General features: G+C 38.7%; 1 protein-coding gene across 2 annotated transcripts in view; it reads left to right on the top strand.

Moving 5' to 3' along the window:
* The window catches only part of prkcab (protein kinase C, alpha, b), a 96,392-nt gene that overhangs the window by 59,263 nt on the left and 19,893 nt on the right, over positions 1-17,236 (top strand). For both annotated transcript variants that reach the window (XM_055152594.1, XM_020932324.2), the window contains exons 4-5: positions 6,324-6,435; positions 8,769-8,897. In XM_055152594.1, coding sequence (XP_055008569.1) covers positions 6,324-6,435; positions 8,769-8,897 — 241 coding nt within the window. The remainder of the gene's footprint in view (positions 1-6,323; positions 6,436-8,768; positions 8,898-17,236) is intronic.

The raw sequence follows: 17,236 nt of genomic DNA, 5'->3' as shown, positions 1-17,236 counted from the left end.
TACGAGTGAAAGCATGTCTTGGAAATTAATTAATGTTTATAGCAGAGTTAGTAATATATTACTAGAAGGCACACAAGAACAAAGCATAATACTTAAATAAGGGGTTAGGGTTAGGAGTTGGGTTAGGGAATTCATTAAGTTAAACCTAATCCTTCTTGATAAACTGTTTGTTCATTATGAATTAAGTCTTTGTTTATGCTTCATTATTTCATAAAGTGTTAACAGATATTATACTTGCATGGTTTTATCGTAGACTAAATTAGTGTAAATGTTTGTGTGTATAATCTTATTATGAACTGCACACTTGTATAGACTGACGTGTCAACTGCTAATCCAATCACTGATAATCAATATGGACTTTTCATTAGCACAAACAAACACAGAGGTCACTGAGCTAATGGTCAGAGTCTTGTCTCCCCACTGAACCCTGCTGCACTTTTATGTGGGAGCGATTTGTTCTTCTAAATCTGCTGTCACCAACATCGCCCACTGCCCACATTTCCACACATCTGTTTGTGTTGAATAATAGGGGCCATGTTTGCACAAATGGTAGTGATTAGAATTACCATAATGTCCATACTGTATGATTAGTTTGTATAGTGCTTAAGCTATCAAATCATACAGTAAACATATTGTAGCATATAAATGTATATATTATAATAGGTTGCACCATCTGCCCATGTTCTGGTTCTGCTTTCTGATATTTTATTTAAACCATTTTAAAAATCTGTTACAGAGTTATTAACCTTAAAGTCAAAACAACTGGTGATGCTGGTTGATGTTGCAACAGCAGTGCAACAGTTACAGCCTGTTTTAAACACACGAGGAGACATCAAACACAGACAGATACTGTTGAAGAATTACAATTTTTGGGACTGTCTAAAGCAGTGTCTCCCAAACTTTTTTTCTGGGGAGCCATATTTTAAAGTCACAAACCTTACAGACCCAAGTCTATAGACATTATTCGTAAATCACAAAATAAAGGAGATCTGACCATTACTGAACATTAATGAGGATATTTTATTGTTGATTGAGTGATCGTGTTTCTCTAAACAATTTGTATTACTCAAGTTTTAAACAATGAAAAACAGCAATTGAACCAGCAATAAAATGATCCATAAGTCACCAGTTTGGACATTAAATGTAGCCCATTTCTTTTTCTTTTCAAAATTCAATTGACTCAGCAAAATTGGAACAAAATAGTTAATAAAATAATTACAAAAAGATTAGAAATGATACAAAACATTTCTTAACATTTCTAATGAGATAGGTGTGCCTGTCTGCGTTTTTGTAGCACGTTGCAGTCCGGGTTGCAGGAGGAGAGCACAGCAGCAGATCAGTGTCAGAACTGTATATTGCTGACAGACATGCAGATCATGACAATGCGAACCAAGAAAAATCTCTTGTGACCCACCTGAGGGTCACGACCCAGTCTTTGGGAAATGAAACAATGGTGTAAAGGTGCACTATGTAAGTTGTCTTGTTGGGGATCCATCATCTTGTTGTCTCCATTGATATGGTATTGCTTGGTCTAGAATGTTCTACAGTATAGTATCATTCAACATTTATTCAATTAAATGGTGCTATTGCTAAAACAAATCCCTTGAAAAGCATCTGTTCTTTCTATGAATGAGGTCACCTCTTGTCACAGCCATAAAGGAGCACAGTGTAACATATTGTTATTCCTAAACTTTTATTTGCACTGCACACAAATCTTCAAGTATTCATTGCCTTGTATATGTTTAGTCTGCCCCCCTCAGCACAGTGGGTCAGCTCCAGCCCCAGCTCTCTCTCTGTGTCCTCAATCTGTGTTTGGACTCCTGCTGACAGCACCAGTTGTTTTGCACTTTTCACCAGAGGAAAAATGAGTGCCACAACCCACACTGCACAATGCTTTTCTACCTGGAGGAATTTCAACATGCAGAGCTCTACTTTTGTATTCTTTTCTTTTCCTTTGCTTTGTTCCCACAAGTCTGTCCTACAAGACAAATAAACCACTCTCATATCCACAATAAAACTGTAATTGAGTCGTGTTGATGTTTTGGGAAAGTTTGTTCCAAGCCGTGGATGTCTGGGGAGCTTTTTCCACTCTCCCGGGTCTGTTTGTGAAGCAGAAATAGTTCCAAGACAATAAATAGAAATTCCTCGTGCTGATTCACACCAGTTATAAAAAAAAAAAAACTTTTAGACCAGTGTTAATTTTGACAAAACATTAGAAATGGGTTATGTACTTTTTTTTTTTTTCATTGACAAAATAAGCTAATTTTGTTTTAGTTTTTATTTATCTTTTTATCAGCAATTACAAAAAAATGTGACAATGAAATTGCACTTTTTGTTGGCTCCTGGGCTGTTAATTCCCACACATTGATTCTGGACACATTCTAAAAGGACTTATGAATTAATCAATGCCCGTTAACCTGGTTTTAAAAATCAGATGTCAAACACCCAATTAACCTCTGCTATAAATCACACTTTTTGCTGTGTTCTTGTCCATTTACTAATTAGTTAGATTCACCTCCGGGTGGTGCTGTGCATGTCATTAGCAGTGAGCTCATTGTCACTCCTCCCCTGTCACTGCGCTCCTGTCACTGGTCCCTGCTGCTCCTGTGACTCTGCCCCTGTTTGAAGGACTCTCTTGCTCTGACTCCTGTTCAGCTTCAGTGCTCCTGTCTGTCTGTTTTTGTGATGGCCCGTCCAGAGTCTTTGAAAGTTGTCCAGTTTAAGAAGTTTTCAAGAACAGAAGGAAGAAGGAATATTGCTGCTTCTAAATTGGATACACTAAAACTATCAAATTAGAAAAAAAAAAAAAATGACATTCCATTGTGTATATATTGTGTATTGTGTGCGTTTGTATCATTGTGCTATTGAAAATGGTTTAAAGCCCAAATGGATTCTTGTGAAATTATGAACTCACAAATCCATTTTGTTGTGCAAGGTTATATTGTGAGAACATTAGCCCAAACCTTGAAATAAGTAAAGCTCTCTACATCATATTGTTGTGTTTGTCATTGTGCGGGGGTTCTCAAGGACTATTGGCTCAGTTTAGTAGCCGCACACAAACCTCATCACTTCGTCTCAGGGCAGCTGTAGCAACATTAGTGTCACCTCTGAGTGTGACTGACTGAAATCTCTGATGGACTATAAAGCAAAACATAACTTCAATGCATTATGTTATTATTCAACTTTCAAGCAATTGACCGAATCTCACAGATGGTGCTAAGCCTATGGAGATGCCATTGGATCTGGTATGTTAACTGTTCTGACTCCAGCCCTCTGCAGTGCTAAATTTGAGAAAATGCAAATCAGCTCTGTGAAATTGTCTTCTAGTAAACTGACATCGTGAAGAGTGGGATCAATTAATCAATCCATTGTAAAGCTCTAACAAAATGACACAAGCTTTATCCATACCATCCTCCTCTGCTTTGTCATTGTCATTTCAGTCAGGTCTCTATTGTGGCTTCCTTGAATTCTACATTTTCTATGCATTTATTCATGGCACAGCACTTGTCTGTATACGGCTGCACCCTGTCATATTCAGTAACTATGTGAAGCTTCTTTTTGTTACTGTGGCGGCCGTGACAGCTGTATCTCCTGCACTTTGATGTGAAAAATGTGTGGGAAAAGTCACAGCCAACTTCCCTCCTCTTCATCAGTTTCTACATGGAAATTTTATGCAAATATTTAGCCCACCTAGTGCAGTAGGTAGATGAATGGTCAGTGCGCTGTGGGTGTACAGTTGTTTGCTCATTAGGAGACAAAAACACAAAATGTTTTCGAGATGACTTACATTAATAATGAAGGAAATATCATTCAGCAAACATAGAGAGGCTGTGAAATGACATTAGTATGATTTTGTACCTTGTATGTATGTAGGTGTTACGATTTAATTGAGCGAGGACTTCTCTTTGCTGTTTATAACAAGTCTTCTTTTGCAGTATTATCACACGTTTAAAATAGCTGAGGCACAATTGTTGGAGCTACAGTATGTCCTCTTTTTACTCATATTTCAGCGTGATCTGTCCCATGACTCTCAGATAACTGGAGTGTTTACCTCTTCACATGATTGGTCGATGGTTACACTTAACTCCATTGTGAGTGTATTATTTTGAACACAGGGACACAACAGAGATGTGCAGAGGCATGTTGATGTTACACAGAACAGAGCAGGGTCCTTATCAACATCAGTGCCAGGCCTCAAGAGACAAGTCTGGCTGCCTCCTCTTTCTCTCTTTCCCTTCTCTAATACACACTCAGCTTATGTTATAATTTACTTTCCATTTCCTACAGCATAATTAATTCTGCTAAACAAAGAAAACACTTCAAATTTCTATATTTCATCCAAATCTACACATCTTAAAGCAAAGGTAAAATGACATTTGCATTCTGTGGCTGAACTAATTTTCACTGTGCACAATTCACACTGCTGAATCTTGAGTCTGCTTAAGCAGGAAAGGTTTTACACTTCAATCCCTGCCAAATGGACTTTCTAATGTAACTGAAGGCAGATCACAATTCTTCATAATAGTCCAGCAAAAAAATCAAGTTTTAGGAGTAGGGGTAGGAGTAGGGATGCACAGATCGGATACTGGTATCAGATATACTGAATAATTTGCATTGGATATTGGCCTCCAATTGGCCTCAGTCAGTATCCTGCTAAAATAGATTACTGGCCGTTTAGTCTGCCCAGAAAGTCTCATAATGTTGATGAATTTTAAATTACACAAAACTCTTCTGTGATTACTTGATAAATAACTGCTCCATAACACATTTGGAGCAGTTCTTTCTTATTTTATTTTTGTTTAAAGGAAATAAATGTTGACATCAGTTTCTGCACTGCTCATCTTATATATTTAATGCTATAGTATCAGAATCAGTATTGGCACTCAAAAAGCTGGATTGGTGCATCCCTATAACATGTCCAGAAGTCCCCACTTAGCCCTCCCCTTACAAGTATTATCTTGTTTACTTGTTCAATTTAGTGCAGAAAATTAGTCATTTGTTTGCTGCTATTCCTCTTGACACTTCAGTGTAACACTGACAAGGTTGGCGGGGGGCTCACAAGGCCTCATTTGCAGGGTCTTTAATTACCACCATGTTTGTTTTGTTGTGATTTTCAGCATTAGCGTACCTACCAGGTTACCACAATGCACACCCATCTCAGCTGATTGCAAACACATGCACATTCATCTTTGCTGATTAGCACATCCAAGTATGAATTTGCACACGGTGCTGAAAACATATTCCTCTTCATCAACCTCCAGTCGCTCACTACCTTGTGTTGATTTACAAGCAGATGTTGTGGAGAGGAGGAAGACTAGCATAATGACAGTTAGAGGGGAGTGTTGCTGCTACTGCGATACTGGGACCGATTCCAGGATGACAAGATGGAGAGAGCTGACACCAAGCTTGAAACTGTTTGAACCTTACACATTCCCACACACTGTTAATGACCCAACGTTTCCTTTCCATCTGGAGTATTTTCTACATTTGCTCGTTTTTCATTTGTCGAAAATGTAGAAGATGATTTATTTGATTTGGCAGATTTCACGATGTACCATTGGGATGGCTCTTATTCCTATTTTAAAATATAAAGTCAAAGAGGCAGAAACATTATGATGAAAGTATATTTATGACTAACTCTCTCACCTCAGTGCAAGGTCCTGGGTTGAATTCTTGGACAAAATTAGGTTTATAACTGGAGTTTGCATGTCAGGCGCTCTGGCTTCCTCCATCAACATAAAAACATGTAGCTGTACAATAGGTCACCAGTTCAGTCACACCTGGAGCCTAATCCTGGAGTATTAGGCTGTCTACATCTCTAAAGATTTCATGAAGCAGTAGTTTTCAAGTTAACAGCTACCTTTTACCTTTAGTTCACCTCTTGTTTTGCCACAAGATATCTCAAGGTGGACCACAGTGATTTCTTTTTGAGAGAAGAACATGTGTAAATGAAACAAAACATAGCACCATGTAGGTTTGGTGAGGAAACAACATCAGAAAATGACTTAATATTGGCCCTTTAAAGTTAATTTGATATAAACAGACAGATAAAACAGCACTTAACAATCAGCTTTACTTTTTTGACTAACTTTTGTTTTTAATATTTTTACTAATAATGTGCTTTAGTTTCTTTCGATTATCTTTTGACCTAAATAATTACAATTATTGATTAACTAAGACATCCCAAATTGCGGTGACCCACTGCTCCTGACAGGATGCATTTAAGGCTAGAACAAATGGACACTAAATTTCCCTAGTGGCACTAAAGTACCACTTAGAGTCTTACTAATCCCTTATGTTGTTGTTTATCTGTATTGTCTCAGGACCCCAGAAGCAAACACAAATTCAAGATCCACACGTATGGCAGCCCCACGTTCTGCGACCACTGCGGCTCTCTGCTGTACGGCCTCATCCATCAGGGCATGAAGTGTGACAGTGAGTAGCCCGGGTGGGGGTGTGTGTGTGGGGGTCTATTTGTGTGTGCCACACTGCTGTCTGTGTCCTAAAACGAGCTGTAATGAGAACAGATGGGAGTAGACTGTTACTGTACTCCTATAGTGAGCTGTGCTTTCCAGGCCCAGGCACAAATCCACCATTCCTCCCCCAGCTCCCAATCTCTCCACCTACCATCTCAATCTCACTCTCCATACAGACCCCGGTATTACAGACTGTAGATGATTTTCTCACATTATGTCGAGGGATGGCTCAATATCTCACAAAATGCCATACGCTTTCTCATCCTGTGTAATACATTTTTAAAATGTAATTAAAGTCCACGGATATCCATATTTTACATTGTGGATATCCATCATGTAAAGGTGCCCTACATAATGTTTCTGGGTCCACCTCCATGTGTCCATGGAATTGCTATTGCGTTGACTAAAATGTTCCACAGCATGACATTAAACTTGTCCATACACTTCAGATCTGTGTAGAAGCTTCCCTGCTCATGGTAAGAATACATGTTGTTCGAGATTTATATGAGTAATAATGACACCTGAATAAATGCAAGGGCTATAAGTTTAAAGTGATACTGTGAAACATTTCATGGACAAACAGGTGGCACATAGCCTGATTCATCAGCCGGTTTCGCTTCATGAAAACTGTCTGATCTCGTAGCATTAGGATTCGTTCAGTCGATGGTAGGCGGGTACTTTTTTTATTTAAGCAGTCATTGCTGTTTGGTCGTGACGTATGTAATGCACCAAATCCTGTAGGAAGAAGGGCAATAACGTCTTTCCACTTGATAAAATTCACCATTGTCTTTGTTCCGGTTTTAAATCCTCGATCTCGGGAATCTTTGCCAACACAGAATGTATGGCTTTGTACATTCTTACAAAAGGGACCCAGACAGGCGCTTGAGTTTGACATCATGGCTTCACAGCTCTTCACTGATTGGCCGGTGTAAGATCTACAACTTCCAGGGTTCTTGCAAACCGTCTGGTGTTCCTGAATGAAATTGAGCGGCAGCACTAAATGGCACACTCCACCAGAAAAGATACATAGTGCACCCTTAATGACAGCATGTATAGAAATTAATCTATCCTAGGCAAAACGGCACTAAGGATAGTAGGCAAGTGTGAAGATACAATATTAGTGAACACACCTAGGCTTGCCAGGTTAACAAATTTTGAAGCACAGTAAAAAAAAGCACGATAAATAAACAATAATATTGAAACTACTAGTATATGCCACTGACACAATGCAAGATAATAAGTAGAAAATTAGTAGTAAGTAGTAGTAAAATATACTGTATTATTAAAAGGCATGAGCTGCAACAAATAAATAGCTAAATCAACTAATAATTAGCCAGAAAAATTACTTATTCAATAATCTACAGCTCAAATGTTGCCGTATTACAACAGAAATGACCAAATCTCCCCATTATTGCAAAGAAAATGTACACACGATAAATACTGAACTCAAAAATACATGGTTCTAGCTTCGATATAGTCGATATAGTGATTATCATGACAGGCCTGAACATATAGCCCTCCACCTGAAATTATGGCACCATCACATATTTGAATGTGAACGCGACCTATTGAGTGTTCCCCGTGCTCTCACTGCACCAGTCCATCTGCAGCTCAGCGGTCACAGATGGAGGACTTGGAGGGGCGGCCGTAGCTCCGTCCTTTGTGCTTCTGCCCCAATGTCCCTCACAGTGTGTGTTTGGAGAGAAGAAAGAGGCCTGGAATGAAACAGGAACAGGAGAAGCGGAGTGATTTTAAGGGCAGTGAGGGAGACAGGAGGAAATGAGGGTGAACAAGACCACAACTGTTACTTTAGCCTGAGGTCTGTCTGCTGCTTCTGTGGGAACTGCAACAATCCGACCACGGAAAAGGCACATCAGCACACATCAGTGATAATGTGTCTCAGTATCCATACCACAACATATAACATTGGCTTTCCAAAATTCACCTGAAATTCAAGAATAAATCATTTCAGTAATAAATCCTGTTAAAACGTAGTTGTGTAAACCAGATGTAATATAAAACCTGTTTTCTCTACTAATAATAATCTTAATGAAACAAGTCACTGACAAATAAAAAAAATAAAATTGTTGACAAAGACGTCATAGACTGATTACGCAGCTAAATTAAGGTCCAACCCTAATACATTGAGGTTAATATGAATATTTTAGTCTATTGGAGAAATGTATTCCTATTTTTAGAACTATGATCTTTTGTCCTAACCCACTCATATCCTGTGTGCTTGTGCATTTTACTGTATTTTAAAGCTCTAACTGTTCCTCTGTTTCTGTCCAGCCTGTGACATGAATGTGCACAAGCAGTGTGTGGTGAATGTGCCGAGTCTGTGCGGGACCGACCACACAGAGCGCAGAGGACGTCTGTTTCTCAAGATAGAGGTCAGCATGGACAGGCTACATGTCACAGGTAAGACCAACTCCTAACTCTGTAAAATGTGATGGTTCAGTTATAATAATGATGTAGTTTTAGAATGGGTTCATGAATTATAATAACAGACACCAGAGAGACACCAGTGCCCATATGTTGCCTAGATAAGATAATACATGCCCAGTATGAAAGTGGTATGTGTGTGGTGTGTGTGTGAGTGATGGTGGTGGTCGGAGGGACCGTTGGCGCCGATTGGCATGGCAGCTGTGCTTCTGTCAGTCTGCCCCAGGGCAGCTGTGGCTACAACAGTAGCTTACCATCACCAGGTATAGAGTGAAGGAATAATGCTGAATGTAATGTAAAGTCTTTGTGACAAAAAATGTCTTTGAAAAGCGCTATATAAATAAAGACTTACTTACTTACTTACATGCAACTTCACTTCAGCATCAACTAACCAATCCATTCTCCATTGAAAAAATACAAAAAAGTCATTTAAATATTACTTAAAATAAGGCTTTCTCATTAAATTATTTAAAACTAACTATGACTGGGCAGTTAATGCAATTTTAATCTAATCAAGATCCAACTGTTTCAATTGGTCAATTATCTGGATTTTTTACTGAGAGGTAATAGTTTTGTCTGTGTTCGTGAATTTACTATTGAAAGACATTTGTTTTGAAGACAAAATACAATCCAAATTAAAACTGTGATTGTGATATGAGAATAAAATTATTATTTTTTGCCATATTGCTCAGCCTTAAAACTCACACTTTCTCAAATTGAAGTTCCTGGCTCTCACAGTTACTAAGGGCCTGTTTACACAAGAACGCTTGCGAGGAGAAACGACAAAATATTTTATTTGAAGTGACTTTGATTTAGACTGTGATGGCACTTTTGGGGCTTAAAAGCGCAAAAATCTGAAACTAAAAGTTGAATACGCTCCGTCGTAGTGTTTCCGTCTACACTGCCCAAGACGCAAACTCTGGTTAGATCAGCTCATGCCGTGCACACATTTACGTCACATACATCACCACCCTGCGTCACCACCCAGACGGCGGCACGCATACCCAATCTAATTCCACACTCTTTTGCGTCACCGTATGCTCACAGATTTCCTCCCGAAAACGCTTGTCTAACGCTTGTCGACGCCACTTTTACATCTTCTGTTCCGACTCCACAACTCTCTACTGTAATAACTCAAACAGACAGAAAAACATGCTCAACTTTATAACTACACAGTCTGCATTAGGTCCATGAGTCTTCTGTATTTCCAACACCTCAAAATGAAGCTGTCAGTCAGTACCGTACCTGTGTAGCTCCGAGTGCACTGTGCTAAACCCTTTGTCAGGTAAAGAATTGACTGCTGAGCCTCGCACATAAGACAGCAGTGGTGAGGGAATACACGCACCAAGGCCAATAATGTGTTTTCAACTCAACAGGGATCTGACACAATCACCTCACTATTGCAAGAGCAGAGATTGGCTCAGAAATATATTGCGTTCATAAAAATTCTTGTTTACCATTGAGGGCATAAAGCTGTCTTTGTGATTTTATCCCATCTTCTTTGATTTACGCTTGTTGACATGGTTACCACAGTTTCCTCGTGGCAAAGGGTCGAGCTCTGCAAGTGTCCACGCATTCATAGATAGTTGTGTTACCATGTTAAACAGTTGTGCATGCTCTCTCTCCTCTTCGTGGTTCTGTCCTTGATTTTATGTGTACAGAAAATCGCCCACGAGCCCAATGTTTATCTAAGTGTGGATTTAAATTTGTGTCACATTCGAGGAACAGCAGCGCTATGCGAGCTGTACCTGCTACAAACGTAGTGGCAATTTCACACCACCGCCATCTGAGAGCAACAAATTCATAAATCGTTTTCTCATACAGTAGTAAATAATAGTGGCTTTGACTAGACCTGCCTGTGCCTGGTAGTTTTCCCATTTTCTATTGAAGAAAGTCTAGTTTTTGCAATCCAATCAGCATGATGTTAGAGACACAAGACACCAGGATACACTGCATTATGAATAATTGTGTAATTTCTTTCTGCTATTTCCAGTTGTTTCTAAAGTTAATTTGAATACACAGACAGCAATGCAGACTTAAAATCTTACTATGTAACTTTTCTGGTGGGGGCATGACTCTTTCTGTGTCCATGGATGCGTTATTGCTTTACTTTGAATGTTCCACAGTAGGTCATTAAACCTGTCTGTCAATCTTACATCATATATTTTATTGCTGACCTCCGCATTCTTGCCTCAGTATGGATTTGGCATGTAATTTGGCCTGGTGCGTCGCCTGCTGGTCTCCATGGAGATAGATTAGTTTACTGCCGTACTATGGAACATTAACATTTTCGTAATAGTAGCAAGCAGATGGCAGGACTTGAATGTGTCCACTGTTGACCACGATTCACATGGCTCATATACTCCGTCACATACATGATTTCACCTCAAATTATAATTGGTTATTTTGGTCATTTTAATTACCAAAATGATGAGTGATGTTCTGGAGTGAATGAACTGAATGACGATTTTGTTAAGGATGATATTTTTAAGATGCTGAGAGAACTGGGTGTGAATGATGATACAGAATTGTTACGATGCTCCGGACTTTATGAAAACATTCTCTGTGTATGTTTGATTTTATGAACTATAACATGAACCTTCCCAGGGACTACAGGCAGAAATTAGCACTGTTACTATAACCTGGCTCAATGTATCTCTCGTGTTAAGGTTAACAGATATTATGCACTGTCCCTGTCTCATTAAATAAATAGACTAGATTTCATTGTTACAGTTGCTGGAGATTTGTTTGAATGGGGGGTGTTCTACATGTATCTATATGGAATATTGGAATGTTCAGGAGTTACTAAGGAGACACAATGCACATATTAGCAAACACTGGCAATAAAAGAAATCTCAAGAAAAAACACAAAATGCATTTAAACAACACATTTTCAGGAGCCTGCGATCAATACGAGCATCCACAGACCTGGGTGTTTGATGTTCAACTAAAAAGGTGAACGTGAATAACTGAATTACTGTTGGCAAATGCTAGATAGTTTGTGACTGTAATTTTATGTGAGAGAATGTGTGCGTGTATTGTAGGGTGACCAAATGTCTCTATTTACCTGGAACAGTCCCAGTTTTGAGCCCTGTGTCCCATGTCCCAGCTGATTTATCCAAAACCAGTGATTTGTCCCAGTTTTATACAAGAAATGTCCCGTATGTCCTTATTTTTGACCAATTTGATCCCTTTCAACAGTAAAGAGAGGCATAACTTGTCAAGCTGCTTAAAAATGACCAAAACACAAAGAAAATATGACTATACTGGCTCACATGTTAGGCATGAATGGGCTGAGTGCAGAAGAATTTTTCTTAATTATACACTCGTTTCACAATTTTATTACCAACGACCACAAACTGTGCATATCCCAGTTTTTTTATTTTGAAAGTCTGGTCACCATAATGTATCGCCACGTCATGTTAATATCGTATCATGTTAACGATATATCCCCAGGCTTGTGCTCCTCTATTTGGTTTATGGCATCACTTCTGACTACGAAAACACGGCTCATAACACAACCCCGTCTGTATTGAGCATGTAATGTTCTTCCTTTAAATTTCTTCTGGCTTTCTGCTTCCATGATAATTTACCTTAAGTAACAGACATAATGAAGCATGTGCAGATGTGTGAGCCTGAGGGCGCCCGAGGATAAGAGAGCACACAGGGGTTTACTCAGGGTGAGATGTCCCAAAGCTGACATGGCTGCCCCAGGTTCAAAACATGAACAAGATGTATTTTTCTTGCTTCTTTTGACACTACCCAAAGCCAGATCTGCCCTATTGTATAAATTTCACACTTTTATTCAGTTTTGGGCAACAGCTAGAGTGTTGTATGTTGTGGAATCTGAAGTCCAAGTCGGGGTATTGTTTGTGATATTGTTTTAGCAATGCCCTGAGTTATTTCATTGTAAAAATAAAAGGACAGCAGCATGACTACATAGCTCTGTGGGCATTTAAAATACTGAAAAGAACTGTTGTGCGCAGCTTGCTCACCTTGCTACTGGCAAAAGATTTTAGCCATGGCTGGAAAGGACATGACTAGTGTTTTTATTATGATGGAAAGTTTCATAACCAGCTAGTCAAGAGGAAAAATATATATATTTAACAATACCAGTGATCTCATCAGACAGAGCAGGAGGCATGATGGTTGAATTAGACCTTTGGGATCAGAATAGAAAGACTACAGTGTGAGTTGCACTGCTGACTGCAAAACAAATACCGTAATTTCCTGACTATAAACCACTACTTTTTTTTCTCACACTTTGAACCCTGCAGCTAATAAAACGATGCGGCGAATATATGGACGGATTCTTTGTTTGGGACATTGTCCATTCGGCAACACAGCAGTCCAAAAAGTGCTACTGTCTGTGTGGGTAACACATGGATCTAGGGTTAACATGAAGTTGCCACAGTAGCTAATGATATTATCAGCACACTCAAATAGTTTATTGCCGTGTGATAAAATAAGTTATGATACTAAATGAACATTGGTGAGGGGGATACGTCTTACCTGTATGTGTAAATGACGAGATGAAACTTCTCAAACTTCAGTAGCCGGACATCCACTCATACCTGATTGATAGAACAAGCCACGTCCCAGAGAGAGTCTGAAATTTGCTGAAATCCTCCAAGACACTGACATGATCCAGACAGGACGGAGGCTCTTTCTGCTGGAGACATGCGCAGAGCAGGGAGAGACAGGGGTGATGCGCAGCTTTTAAGTTAATGGTAATTGATGTGGCTGTGGAAGAAGGAAACAGAGCTGCTGCACGTGAACTCTGCATCAATGAGTCGTTGGCGAGATTTTGGCGATGGCAGCATGACAAACTGACTCAGCGCAAAAAAACAACAAAAGCTTTCAGAGGCGATAAAAGCAGATGGCCCGAATTTGAAAACGTTCTTGAAGACGTGGACAGCTGCGGCTTATATTCAGGTGCGGCCTATATATGCACAATGTTAAAATTTTGTTGATGCGGCTTATATTCAGGTGTGCTCAATAGTCCGGAAAATTCAGTAATGTTTTCACAAGTGGATAGTTGAGAAGGGAACTACATCAACAATAACATTTATACAAAATTTGAATAGCAAATACATGGTCTATAATATGAAAATTATAAATAGACTTGAAAATCTAAATGTTTCCTCATCAAAAAAAAACTCAAATCCTCCATATTTAGGCTGAAAACCAGAAAACACTGTCACAGGGTAATACAGGAAGTGCTCCACTGTGTTTTTAAACTTCATTCACCTTCACTAGTAATTTGGATAAGTTCTGTTCCTGGAATTTCAGATCTCTACTAAACAAAAAGGGAAAAAAAGATGCAAAGTGGAAGAGAGCATTTTGAGCTTTGGAGATGTAGACAGACTAATAATAAAGGGTTACTCAAACATGTGTGAATGAAACAAAACACCACTCTGGGTATGTTTTTGATGAGTTAAAAACATTATAACATAGCTAACAGTTCACAAGTATCCATTTAACATAATATAGAACCTTTAAAGAAGACAACCATACAGTGTTTTCATTCAATAAAGGACATAAAGGTGATTTTGCTGCACTTTTATAGTTAACTCTACAATCACCATTTGTGTGATACTTGACCTCAAACAAGACATCTACAGGCAGTTCAACACATTTCTCACTGCAATTATCTGATTATTGATTAACATTTATCATTTGTAGCTCCACAGCCAGCATTAAATCATCATCATCAAAAACAAGATAGAAAACACAAGTCAATAGGCACAAGTTAATGATGAGAGAGAGCCAGAGGTAGCAGCACAGTGGATCAGAATAATGCCTTTTATCTCGGTCACTACACTGATAAAACTGTAATTGATTGTGTAACATTAATAAGCCTTCTTCAGTACTATATGAAAATATGCATAGTTTCAAATGAAGACTGTTTAATCTTGCTCTGTTCTAAGTTTACCCTCTTGTGGTCCATCTCTGGCAGAGACACACGGATCCTGCGCTCCCATTGGCCGCGCTGCTCTCCCCAGACATTATCAGGCTCCAGTGGATGCTCATTGTGTTATGCAACAACACATTTGGAATTCAAAGCCTTTTTGAAGATTACACTGATGGCCCCTTTGCTCCTCCCAGGCCAAGTCATGACATTATTTTATGCATGGCAGAGAAGAAGAGCACAACACAAAGCAGCAGGGGTGGACAATTAATAGATTGTTAGTTTAATTAAGATCCAGGCCATTCACATTGTCAGTGATATTCTGATCCTCTGTCTGTAAAAGCATCGAGTTTGACTATTTTAGGCTAAATGATGCTCACTAAGATTATGTTATGTTCATGAAATTAATAAGGAAGTGATTTTCTTTTGTTTTCAGGAAAAAAATACATACATAAATAATACTTGAAATGGATAAATATGAGGAGCAAAGAAAAACGTTATTAATTATTCCATATTTACCTGCCCTACAAAGCAGTTTTGTTACTTATTCGATTGCTATTATTTAATATCTGAAAAGTAATAAATGCTGCCTCAGCTGTTTTGTCCACATACTAGGGATGTAACAAATATTGTGATATTGTATCTTCAAAATTCTCACAATAATATCATGGACCATCACAATATATCGAATGTACAAGTCTCTTTGCTTAAATTAAGAGTTATGGTGCAGCAATAGGTAAAAAAAAAGACAAAGGGAACTACATGATCCTTTACTCCATTTCAGTGTAGACTACAAGAAGAAATAACAGTTCTAAGCATTTTTAAGTCTTAGTTCTTTGGATTAAGTCTTGTCAAGGCATTTTAAGAGGAAAAAGTAGAATATTAACAGTTTTGTGTTTGCCTCCACAAAATATCGTGAAAATATCATATTGAGAGATTTGGATATTGTTACATTCCTGATCATGAGCCTCCCCACCATGTCGTGACCTTTCCCATGATCTCGCAATAAATATCGTACTGTGAGGTTCATACCATGACGATATCGTATTGTGAGACTTGGATATTGTTACACCTCTACCACATACCATTACTTTAGCCTGTCCCAACTATAAGTGTGTTGCCAGTACACACGTAATTCACCAGAGCCATTTTTTATTGCATCAGTTGTCTCCTTTTGTGGTCCATTTCTGATAAATGCTAGCTAGTTTTCCTCTGTGTCAGGTAGCCTGTACATTGAATTTCACAATACTTTTGAAATGTTTTTATAAGCTGCTCTAAGCATTTATGCCTAATGTGACAGTATGAGAGATGTAATCCTTTGATATTTAATACACTGTTGTATGTTGTAGATCCGTTCTTATTTTTACTGACAGCACTTTCCATTTAGCACCAGGCCAAAGCAAAACAGAAAAGGAGAGAGACAGGTAGGCTGACACGATTGTAGCTTCGGTTTTATTGGTGACTACCTCATAAGGCGTGAGGAGAGGGAAGCGAGCTCTTTTGTATCCAAGCAACGGCAGAGATGGTCCTTGATCACTGATGATGATGTTATATGGTATGCAGGGGAGTCATATTAGCATGTTTATGGGGTGGGCTAAAGTTGTTTTTGTGTTGTTAGATGCAATCACTGGCTTTGCACTGACTAATATGATCAGACTCTGTAAGTATTATTGCTCACACTGGCCTTGTAGTTTTCTGCTTTGTATCACCAGATAGGAAGAAAAGTGCACGACTCTTCAAGACTAGACGACTCTGCCCTCTAGCGGGAGAGGTCGGAAGTCTCAAATCTTCTATAATTTCAGTTTTTACAACTCACATTTCTTGGATTACAGTGAGAAATTACACTGTCATTCCATTTTAGTTACAAAAATGCAGCAAGATTATGTGTAAAAAAAAAGTGTATACACGCATCTAAAGTTGTAGTGCCTTACTGAAAATTCCTTGAAAAGCTATAGCATCTGTAAGTAGTCAAGCAGGCGGCAGACTCTTCAATAGAAAAATTGCTTAGTGTAAACAATGGTATGCAAAAAACAAATGAAAGTCCAAAAATGAGTAAAAATATGTATTAATTTGTGTCCCCATTGCCAGTATTACATCCTAAATGCTCCTTTCCAATTGCTGGGAGATTAGATGTTTTAGTTTTATGAGAGACATTCAGGCCACTTATTGTAGCATGGGAAAATTGCATACAATAAACATGATGAAGTAGCCTCGCCTCGGGGCTTTAAGCGTCATTGCAGTGCTTCTATACGCAGGGGGGTTCACAACGAGATATTCCAAAACTGATTATATCTCATTGTAGCTGAACTGTGACTTTTACCTCGGGCCATGGAATATTCATATATGGCTATAAAAGCGTATTTTCCCTTGTTTTTTTATAGCAGCAAGGATGGCTGAGGTTGAT

This window comes from Boleophthalmus pectinirostris, unplaced genomic scaffold, assembly GCF_026225935.1.
Source record: "Boleophthalmus pectinirostris isolate CB_2022bp ecotype Guang Dong unplaced genomic scaffold, ASM2622593v1 HiC_scaffold_17, whole genome shotgun sequence".
NCBI lineage: Eukaryota > Metazoa > Chordata > Actinopteri > Gobiiformes > Gobiidae > Boleophthalmus > Boleophthalmus pectinirostris.
Note: the sequence above shows the minus strand (reverse complement) of the source record. Positions and strands in the feature narration are given on the sequence as shown.